Here is an 11,342-nt window from a genome sequence, read left to right on the forward strand (position 1 = left end):
TGTATGTGTGTGGATATGTGTGTGTGTGTGTGTGTGTGTGTGTGTTCGTGTGTGAGTGTCTGTCTGTGTATTCATGTTAATGTCTGTTTGTTAATCTATTTTAATTAAGATGCAAGATGGATCATTTTAGCAACAAGATGAATTTTCTTTGCTTGACAAAAATATTTTTGTTCTGGTTTGCTTACCACTCTCTCCATGTGCTTGAGTGAAAGATGGAATGAGTAATGTCGACCACACTTCCTTAAATACTATTACTTCTTTTTATAGTTATCTAGATACAGGCGGTGGCTCATCTTACACAGTTGTAACCTAAGTGTGTTTCTGCACAGACTTGAAGCGTAAAGCAGCTGCGCTCTGCTCCACAACATCCATTCAGAGCAACACACTGTTGAGGTGCAGCACCTAAACACAACAACCAGCTCTGTCCATGGTCCTGAAACAAGGTATTTGCTTTAGTTGTTTAAAATTATACTCTGAAAAATGATCTTAGTGTTTTAATTTAAAAAAAACAATCGTCAGGTGGGGGTTACTTAGATTTACTTTCACAGAAGATCTTTTGATATTTGCAGGAAACTAATTAATTTAGTGTTTTAATCATAAATCTGAGAAAAATGCCAAATGAAAAAACTGTGAGTAAATTTAACGACGTGATTTTCCCTCTGTTGGTGTTGCAGTGTCTGATGACAGTTCATCAATACTTTAGTTTAATGACAGCCACTGATCAAGTCTTTGCTGCTACAGAGCTCATTTTTATGACTCAGAACAGACAAGTAGCTGCAATAAAACAGGAGCAGCTGAGCTACTGGAAAACAAAGCTTCTGACAGGACATGAAAGAGAGTTCATCTGGTAGTGGACGTGGTTCCGCTTCACATATTTGGACAGCAGCGCCATCTGTTGGCTGCCTGATGTTACTACATTATACATATGTGATGTAAAGCTGAAATCGTCATTTTTCTAAGCAGCTCATGTGTGTATATATATATATATATATATATATATATATATATATATATATATATATAGACACTGTTTTTAAGTGTCACTTATATATTAAGCAATTAAAAGGAAAATACGATACATATATACTAAGAGAATAAATGTGTTTCTACCAAACAAATGTAAAAGTTTAACAAAGGAACGCTCTTCAAGAAGTATAGTATATGATGTAAAGCTGAAATCGTTGCACATCATGTTACATGGTGTGTGTGTCAGTAGTAATCTGCTTCTCCTTCAGAGTCTAAAGATATGTTTTATATTACTTGATAGTATTTGATGTTTTGATATGAGATAACTTCTAAATCTTGACATTGTAAGAAATAAATAATTACTATCTTTCTATACAACTTGACTCCCTTTAGTTAAGAACTCTGTCTCTACATTTTTATGGACAGTGGTGATGATTGATGAGGAAGCAGCTCTTTGTGGATAGACGTGTGTGGCTCTTAAAAGAGCCTTTTACCAGGATGGACATGTTTCACAGTGAGGACATCTCACTTCTTCTTGGCTGCTGTCCTCTTCACTTTGGGTTTGGCGACCTTCTTCGCGGGGGCTTTCTTGGGTGCAGGGGCCTTTTTCACCACCTTCTTGGGGCTCTTCGCCGCCACCTTCTTGGGGCTCTTGGCTACCTTCTTGGGGCTCTTCGCCGCCACCTTCTTGGGGCTCTTCGCTACCTTCTTGGGGCTCTTGGTGGGCTCCTTGGCCGCTGCTGGTTTCGTCACCTTCTTCAGGGACTTTTTAGCGGCTGCTGGCTTCTTGGCTGCCGCTGACTTGGGCTTTTTAGCCACTGCGGGTTTCTTGGCGGCGGGCTTCTTCGCTTTGGGAGCGGCCTTCTTCTCCGGCTTCTGGACCTTGGTCTCCACCTTCTTGCTCATCTTGAACGAGCCGGTGGCCCCGGTTCCCTTGGTCTGGACCAGGGTCTCGTTGACCACCAGCTTCTTGATGGTGTTGTTGACGCGGGCATTGTTCTTCTCCACATCGTAGCCTCCGGCAGCCAGAGCCTTCTTGAGGGCGGCCACTGACACGCCGCTCCGCTCCTTGGACGCGGACACGGCTTTCACGATGAGCTCACTGACGCTGGGGCCGACCTTCTTCGGTTTCACGACCTTCTTCTTAGCCACTTTAGCCTTGGCGGCGGCTGGAGCTGGAGCTGGAGCTTGAGCTGGAGCGACTTCTGCCATCTTTCTCTTTGCGTTTAGATCAACGAGGAACTATCGGAGTGAGTGACCGGACTGTAGAAGAGTCCTGATCGGGAGGCGGTACTTGAACACACCATGAGAACCGTGAAGACTCAGTCGAGCCGTGGCTCCTGTGTGCAGTGTGAACACCGAGACACTTGTGTTTTCTCTTCACTGATAAACGAGTGAAAACTCAGTGGGTGAGCGGTGCTGGAGGCTGACAGTGAGGAAGCAGGTAGCGGACTTGTCTGTCTTCATATTGAAGTCATGAAGAGCTCTGATGCTCTCTGCATTTTGTCGGTGGAGCCTCCAAACCTCACCCGTTCACCGCGGTGAGCAGCGCTGCTCAGCGGCTTTTCCCACTCGTTTCTCTCCTAAAATGAGTTCAAAAGCTCCACAGCTCCACCAAAACCCGTTTCCCAGCTGCTCCACATGTTTGTTCAGAGAGACCGAGTAAAAACAAGCACCTGCTGATGATCCCTTTGTAATAAAGTCAAGTTATTGTGCAGGCAGCAAACACACCGCTGATGGACGAGGCTCATGGTGAAGTTGAGCCAGACTTCCTGTCAGAGCCGTGAACGTGTCATGCTGAGGATGCTGGAGAGTCGTTCTATTATTAGTGCTACATTTCAGGTCCATGGGTTTAATATGTCAATTTGATTAATATTCACTTCAAGCAATGATCAAATTAATATTGTGGCACAGTTCTCTTTCATTTAATACAAAAAGTCAACAGGTTCCATCATTTATTTTGCAGAAAATGTTTAAGTTTTACTGGAATTTGCAATTTCTCTGCTGTCTGATTTAGTAAATACCAACTTTTGCTCTTCACATTAACACTAGGATACATGTTTTTTATATATTGTAAAATAATCATTAAAACATGACAGAGGTTTCCCAAAAACTATCTGACTCATACATTAAATTATTCATGTGTGTGAGAAATCTCTGTCAACCTGTCAATATGTTACCTATTGATCAATGGATCAAGTCTTCTCAGACTTTTATAGCCAATAACATATTCATATTACAAATGAAGGCCTTAGTGTCAACAAACACTGTGTATCCAGAATGTACACACGTGTGCAGTATGTGTAAGTGTGTGTGTAGATTGCTGTGTGTAAATTGGAGCATGTAAACATGTAATTTTAACCATTCAAACAGATTTTATTTATGTAGTACAAACACTACAATACAAAGTACTTTCCATTCTAACTATGATAAAAAACAACATCCCCCACCCCTCCACTCACCCCCATCCAAGCTCATAGCAAAACAATAATAACAGTGTTGTTGTTGATCTCATAGTTTTCAACTCATGAATCAAAGGTAGGAAAGCAAAGACAAAGTTGAGAGATGGTCACTCTGCCCAGGAGTTTGTTGAGCTCCTCGTTGTTGTGGATGATCAGCTACAGGTGGCGGGGGATGAAAATACCATGTTAAGGATGCCCCCACAAAACCAGGACCATTTTTTCTAAGGTCCATTTCTGCAAATGAAACCAGATGAATATAGTAAAACAGAATCCAGCAGAATGACAGTTTGTAATCAACAACACTTTCAAGCATACATGAGGTGCTTTTAAAAATGGTCAGTATTCAATGATGCCAAATGAAAGATGAACATAGTCACACTCTCACCCCGGACTAATAATATATGGGCATGTTCATAACACTATCAAAAACAATTCCAGACAAGCATCAAGTGCTTACACTGCTTGACCCTGCACTAACACTTTTGCAAACTACAACATGACTTTTAGCGCTGATAAAACAAATCGGTGCATGTTTCTTTATAAAAGACCACATTTAAAGAGTCAATTTGTCTATTACATTGTTATGTCTTTGTTGTAATTTAACCTTCCTATTGTCCTTGGGGTCAATTTTACCCCATTAAATGTTTAACGTCTCTAAATAAGTAAATAGGTAACTTCATTTTTTGGCTTCACATTTTATGACTTTTCCTATTTAGGGGGCAACTGCGTAAAAATAAGATTTTCATGATTATGTATATTCATTGACCTGGATCCATGTCAATGAGAGCTCACATCCTCTGCTCAACACTAATCACTCGTTCTTCCAGAGTACAACAACACAACAACGTCTGTAAATCGATGGAACTATGACGGTGTAACGTGAGGGTTCAATGTGGGGTAGTTTAATCTCTTAAAGGGGACATAGCATGCCCATTTTACCACAAGTTGATATGGTTCCTTGGGGTCTTAATGAAATGTCTGTAACATACTTTGGTCAAAATACCACAAGGATCATTTAAAACAGCACCCTTTTTACCCTGTATAAAACAGCCCTCCACAGAGTGACTTGTTTTGAGTGCCTGTTCCTTTAAATGCTAATGAGCCAGCTCCCCCCTCCCCCCCCTCCCCCCATGATTTTAAACGATATAAATTACAAATTTTATATGATATAAATTATCAAATATGCATCCCATACTTTGTATTCCCCTTGTTGTCCTGGAGTTTTAATTTTCCCAATCACATAATTAAATGTCCCCCTCTGCCCATCCACTACAAGCACACAAGCAGACAGACAGAGAGAGAAAGAGAGGGGTGGGTGGGGGGGGCTATGAAGACCATCATTTACCCCCGAACCCCGACATTCAACGGGTACAACAACAAGTGGAGAAAGCAGAATCGCGGGCTGACCTTATATATACAGTCTATGGGGCTGACCAGCGGAGAAATGCTCGTCCCGTGTGAACAGCCAGGCGGCTGCGCGCTTGAGAACGCCGCTGCGCTGCCTCGCAGCGGCGCTTCCGCGTCCGGTGTACCCCGGCGTAACTACTGTAACCCGGCGTAACTACTGTAACCCGGCGTAACTACTGTAACCCGGCGTAACTACTGTAACCCGGCGTACAGTAGAGCTGAACACTGCGGAAGTCTTCCACACAGCTGGCAGTGTGGAAGACCGCTGCGAGGCAGCGCAGCGCCGTTCTCAAGCGCGCAGCCGCCTGGCTGTTCACACGGGACGTGCATTTCTCCGCGCTGGTCAGCCCCATAGACTGTATATATAAGGTCAGCCCACGATTCTGCTTTCTCCGCTTGTTGTTGTACCCGTTGAATGTCGGGGTTCGGGGGTTACAGTAGCGCTGAACACTGCGGAAGTCCTCCACACTGCTGGCTGTGTGGCGCTGACACAAATTCCAGCTCACGCACGGGAGAGCGAGCGGTCGCTCCCGAGCAGCTGCTGCAGCCTCCCAGTCCCAACGATCCAGACAAATGCCACATGTGAGTGAATCGCGGGCTGACCAGCGGAGAAATGCTCGTCCCGTGTGAACAGCCCGGCTGCGTGCTTGGGAACGGCGCTGCGCTGCCTCGCAGCCTCGCTGCCTCCGGTGTAAACCCGGAAGTAACGAGTGTGGGGGGACGGGGGCCAAGACCATGTAGGGAGACTTCCAGTTCCTTGTTACGACACAATACCCAGGAAGCGCAATCGAGTCGCTCAAGCATGACGTTTCTGACTTAGAGGAACTATAACAAAACGCGCGAGTGTTTTTTCCCCAGAGTTTTTGGGTTGGTAGACATGCCAGATACCCACATTAACCTGTAGAAGCACTAACAAAGTGGAATTTGCATGCTATGTCCCCTTTAAAGTGAAGAAACTCCAGGATGGAGACTGACTTAGTGAAGCTGCACTTTACTGTTCTCCACACTGATCATCAACCACTCATACTTCCTGCTTCTCACTAATGTGACTGAACTAACAAGAAGCCAGGAGGCCACAGACTGAGGTGAAAGAACTACAGAGGCAGATTCAACACATCGTTACTGTTCACATAAAGCTAATGTAAATATTTACATGTGTAAACATACATATGTAAATTATTGTAAACAATTGTTTTGTCAATTCCCATAAACGCAGGAATGAACTTAACTTACATTAGTCAGAATTAATATATAAACACAGTTAAGCACCTGCATGAAATGTTTTTTCCCTTTTTAATTTGACTTGATTTTTCCACCTTAAATACCCATAAATATAACACTTTCCTCCTGCCTCCATCAATCATATCCACATTTACACTAACCTTAAAGGGATAGTTCACCGGAAAATTTTAATTCACCCATTTTAGGAGTTCCTCATTTAATCATCAATGTGTTTGTGGAATATCAAATGTTTTTCTTCTCTGATTTGACTGGAATTCTAAAAAAATTTGAATGACTGGATCATCTGCATAAGCTTATTGTTAATAAATGATTCATGATCAACAGAACCAATTCATCATTAGCAGACTCAGCACACAAAGCCTCAAACGTTTCCTTACAGCATGAAACCAATGCATTCAGATCACTGGACTTTACTTGGTGTATCATGGGAATGTGTGAAAATGTGTTGCCTTAAAGTTTAAGAGAACACATTTTTATATATATCAAATATATAATAAGTATAAAAATATATAATATAATATATAATAAGAGCAAGTTATATGCTCTTATTATATATTTGTCGTAGCGTCCATTTCTGAATTCGGTCATTGTGAACTTGTTTGTTGACCAATGGGTTTCCACGGTGAGTCCTGACAGAGTCCCGGCATCAAGCGATGAGAAGAGGAAGCGGAATTTTCTGACACTGACATCAAGGTGTTTGTTAGTGAGGTTGAGGTGAAGAGCGATTCATGGGACAGCAGTGATGTCACTAATAAAGAAAATACACTGATACTCTGCTGCTGCTGTGGATAATACAATGTGTGAGAGTGAAGACGATAGAAAGAACAGAGCCTGAAATGAAAAAAGATCCAATTCAAACACTCTCAGAATTTGAGGGAACTTTTTGAATCTCATGTTCGTATTTTAATCATCCAAAACTGCAGGATTATTAAATTCACAGGCAGCTTTGATGTCCTCAACCTATAGAATTTAACAGAATTATTATCATATGCTTGTGTTTGTACTGGGATGGTTCGGTTCTATCGGTCGATCTGTGTGATACTTGACTCAGTTCAGCACAAAGATCACAGATCACAGATCAATAGAATCTATATCAGCTGATCAGACATCGCTGAACCCTCGATTCCTCCTCATCCTTCCATTCACATGCATCCATCACGCAGCATCACGCAGCAGTGTCATGGCAGTATTTATTTATTTAGGGCAATCTGACCGATTACCTCACATCAGTGGATCCTAACCTCCACTCTGGGATATTATTTGGAAAGTGAATGTTTTTTATTCATTTCATGTAAGTGATCTCCAGTGCGCTCTGTGCGCCTGATGGCACAGTCCCGTTCACTGCAGTGATTTGGTGATACACGCACAGTGTTAGAAGATATTATTAAAAACTGTTAATGACTCGGCTCTGTAACTTCGCTGTTTAATGGAATCTGAACGTAATTTGCTATAAGTTGTTTTATATATTTTTGAATTAAAAGGTTTGTGTGGAACAGATATTCACGCGAGCACAACTACAGCTGTTGGTTTTAATGTAAATGATGAAGTGGATCAATATTCTGGCCTCAGTTCACCACCTCACGTCTGTATCAACTCTTTCCCGTCTCGAAAATGTTTGTACACATGGGTGAGAGTTTGCGTGGAAATACGCAAATTTTGCCGTCGAGTTTGTTTTTATAAATCCAAATGTTTGCGTGAGAAGTTTTGTACGTACGTTTCAGGCCCCGTTTTGTGCGTACGCAATGGTTATAAATGAGACCCCTGGTCCTGATAACTGATGAGTGTTTATTAGTTAAAGTGAGAGCAGGTCAGCAGGAGAGTGGAGGAGGACACAGAAACTCCAGCTCGGTACAAACCAACTTCTGCTCTGATTATGAAGCAGCAGCACAGATTATTGACCAGAGAGGTAGTGACAAGGACACTAGCAGAACACAAATCTGTTACTCTAGCAGTTTTCTTGTCTTGATGACCACTCAAAGCACTTTAAAGTGCAGTTTGCCATTCACCCATTCACACACACATTCATACCGTGCATCTATTAGCTGCACGTTTTTGTTCTATGAGGTGCAATTTGGGGTTCAGCATCTTGCCCAAGGACACTTCGGCATGCAGATGGGGAAGACTGGGGATCGAACTGCCGACCTTCTGGTTGGAGGACAACCGCTCTACCCCTCAGCCACAGCCGTTGTTGTTGTCTTGCTTTTGCCTCTTCATTGCACCTGTTGTCTCTTTCATTTGCACCAAAGCAGGTGAAATTGATTCACAATCACTTGTGCTTCTTTTTTAAACTTTGTTTATAGATTTTCACGTGTACAAAAAATTACAGTCATTAATCCAATACTTGTTATTATTGTTGCCAGTTGACAAGAAAACAATGAACAACGGCACATACCCCCTTCAGAGTGATAGGAAGATGCACACGATAAAGCAACAGAAAATAAAAATAATAATAATAATTTTAATTTAAAATAAAAAATAACCAATTAAATAAATAATGCGAGTGAGCCAATCCAAGGCAATAGTAATATGACATGCTGAGCTATTAACATCTGACAGAAAAGGATTCCAGGTCTTTTCAAATGTTAGACAGTGTTAGCAGACCCAGACAAGGTGTACCTAATTGTTTCCAGTTTAAGGAAAAAAAACACTTCTTTGAGCCATTTTGCATGGGTAGGTGTAGCGGAGGATTTCTATTTTTACAATATTAATCTTCTTGCCAGCAGAGTTGTGAATGCTATCAAGTCCTTATTGGCAGAAGAAAAATTAAGCGGAAAGGACAACACACCAAATAGAGCAGAAAAACGTTAGGGACAATATTCCTCAGACCAGAATCTATTCAAAGAGGGACAGCCCCAGAACGTGTGGACATGTGTATAACTTGCTGGCGCTTCTTGACATCAATCACACATGGGAGACACCGTTTCAAACATTTTTGCAATCCAAGCTTTGGTGTAGTGAGCTCGGTGCAGGATCCTTCACTGAGTGAAACTGTGTTTGGTTCAAATAGATGACCTGTGTACCCTCTGTAAGATCTCTCCCCACACATCACTCGGAAGCACCTCACCCAAATCTGTCACCGAAGTAGTTTTGAGGACATTAGAGGAGCCCGAACAGAGGTTGTGTATGTTTGAATAAATAATAGAGATCGCCGCCTTCAGTGACGGGAAAGGTTCCAAAAAGATCTCAAGAGCTGACACGGTAGGAATGGCAGGGAAATTTTTTAAATGAACCGCGGATAAAATTGCGAATTGGAAGGTACCTGAAAAAATGACCTTAGGGAGTGAAGATTTGTCAACTAGTTGTTGAAAAGATGCAAAAACATCATCCACATATAGGTCCCTCACAGTTTGTATACCTAACCGAGCCCAGATAGAAAAGGCACTGTCCAGTAATGATGGGGGAAAGATATGATTTGCCTCTAATGGTGCCCTAGTAGAGAGTGTCTGTAAGCCGAAATGGCGTCTAAATTGAAACCAAATTTCAAGACAGGAGGCCACAATCACATGTTTAGTCTAACTAGAGGTCGAAGAAAGAAGAGGTGACTGCAAAAAGACTTTCAACGATGTCGGATGAGTGGAGGTTGCCTCCATAACCAACCATGATGGAGGGGCCTCCAAATCCTCATATCGAAGCCAATAGTTCAAGTTTTTAATATTTGTTACCCAATAATAAAACAAAATGTTCGGTAGCACCATTCCACCCAGAGCCTTGGGCCTCTGTAAAATCTGACGTCGCAATCTAGGAGTCTTCATATTCTAAACACACTCCATAATATAACTGTCTGCTTTGCGGAAAAAAGAAAGAGGAAGAAAGAATTGTACGCACTGAAACAGATATAACAAAGGTTGAAAAATAATCATCTTGACAGTGTTGATTCTAGCAGCAACAGACAGATTAAGGAGGGACCAACGCTCAAAATTGTGTTTAATTTGCGACAGCAAAGAAATATGTTTTTGTCCTATAAAGGTCGTTTAATGTGTCAGCCACAAATCACTTGTGCTTCCTAAATGGACAGATTGATAAACCTGAAGTCGAACTGACTTGGTGTTTTACTGTGACCATTAAGTGTTCCCTTAACATTTAGAGCTGTGTATTTATCAGGTTACTTTAGTTCCGGTTGTTTTAAATGATACTAATGTGATACTAACAAAAATAATAATAACATATGTACTTTCAGACATCTTGCATTTCTTAACCCCCCAAATGTTCCAGTTGAGCTCTACAGTTCAACCTCTGTCAGCAGCAGAATAATGGACTCATGAACGTGGAGACACTCCCACGTGCTGTTACACTGACGCTCAACATTCAGCCAATGACAGAGAGGGAACGGCACAGATAGATTTACATGTGTTGTGTTTAAATACAGCCTGGCCACTGACGTCTTTTATACATTTGATCGAATAATACCGTGACGATGCCTGAACCAGCGAAGCCTGCGCCCAAGAAGGGCTCCAAGAAAGCGGTGGCGAAGGCCCCCGGTAAGGCCGGAAAGAAGAGGAGAAAGTCCAGGAAGGAGAGCTACGCCATCTACGTGTACAAGGTGCTGAAGCAGGTCCACCCCGACACTGGGATCTCCTCCAAGGCCATGGGCATCATGAACTGCTTCGTGAGCGACATCTTCGAGCGCATCGCCGGTGAGGCCTCTCGTCTGGCTCATTACAACAAGCGCTCCACCATCACCTCCAGGGAGATTCAGACCGCCGTCCGCCTGCTGCTGCCCGGGGAGCTGGCTAAACACGCCGTGTCTGAGGGCACCAAGGCCGTGACCAAGTACACCAGCTCCAAGTAAACGACTCTGTGGAGACATCACATCAAAGCAACGGCTCTTTTAAGAGCCACACACTTTCTCTATGGAGACAAACTGTCCTGACTCTAACGACATGTCCATCAATATTAAAACAGCCACTTTAAACTAATACAATAACAGTGGATTATTAGATCATTGTTGAATTTATTAATTAGGGTTCATATTGAAATAGTTGTATTGCCCTGTGTCCACTGGGACAATATATTAAATGTGTTAAAAGGACTGATGTATTTGTATAGTGCTGTAATACATTGGTATGATGTGGCTTTTTGTAATGAGTCCCCTAATGGTCATTGATTTATGATCTTTTTAGCATTATCAATATACCCATTTATTTATAGTCCACATTAGCTCCACAACATCCATTCAGAGCCTCAAACTTAACACCAGCACCTAAACACAACAAACAGCTCTGTCCATGGTCCTGAAACAAGGTTAAGATTATACTCTGAAAATTA

General features: G+C 42.2%; 1 protein-coding gene and 1 pseudogene across 1 annotated transcript; one reads left to right on the top strand and one right to left on the bottom strand.

The window, feature by feature from the left end:
• Positions 1-1,349: 1,349 nt before the first annotated feature.
• Positions 1,350-2,776, bottom strand: LOC117756214 (histone H1-like). The gene has a single exon (XM_034576628.1). The coding sequence runs from the start codon at positions 2,176-2,178 to the stop codon at positions 1,492-1,494; it is 687 nt and encodes a 228-aa protein (XP_034432519.1). The 5' UTR covers positions 2,179-2,776; the 3' UTR covers positions 1,350-1,491.
• A 7,504-nt stretch (positions 2,777-10,280) lies between these two features.
• LOC117756541 lies at positions 10,281-11,006 on the top strand (annotated as a pseudogene).
• The last annotated feature ends 336 nt before the right edge of the window (positions 11,007-11,342 follow it).

The sequence above is a fragment of the Hippoglossus hippoglossus genome, chromosome 22, assembly GCF_009819705.1.
Source record: "Hippoglossus hippoglossus isolate fHipHip1 chromosome 22, fHipHip1.pri, whole genome shotgun sequence".
Lineage (NCBI taxonomy): Eukaryota > Metazoa > Chordata > Actinopteri > Pleuronectiformes > Pleuronectidae > Hippoglossus > Hippoglossus hippoglossus.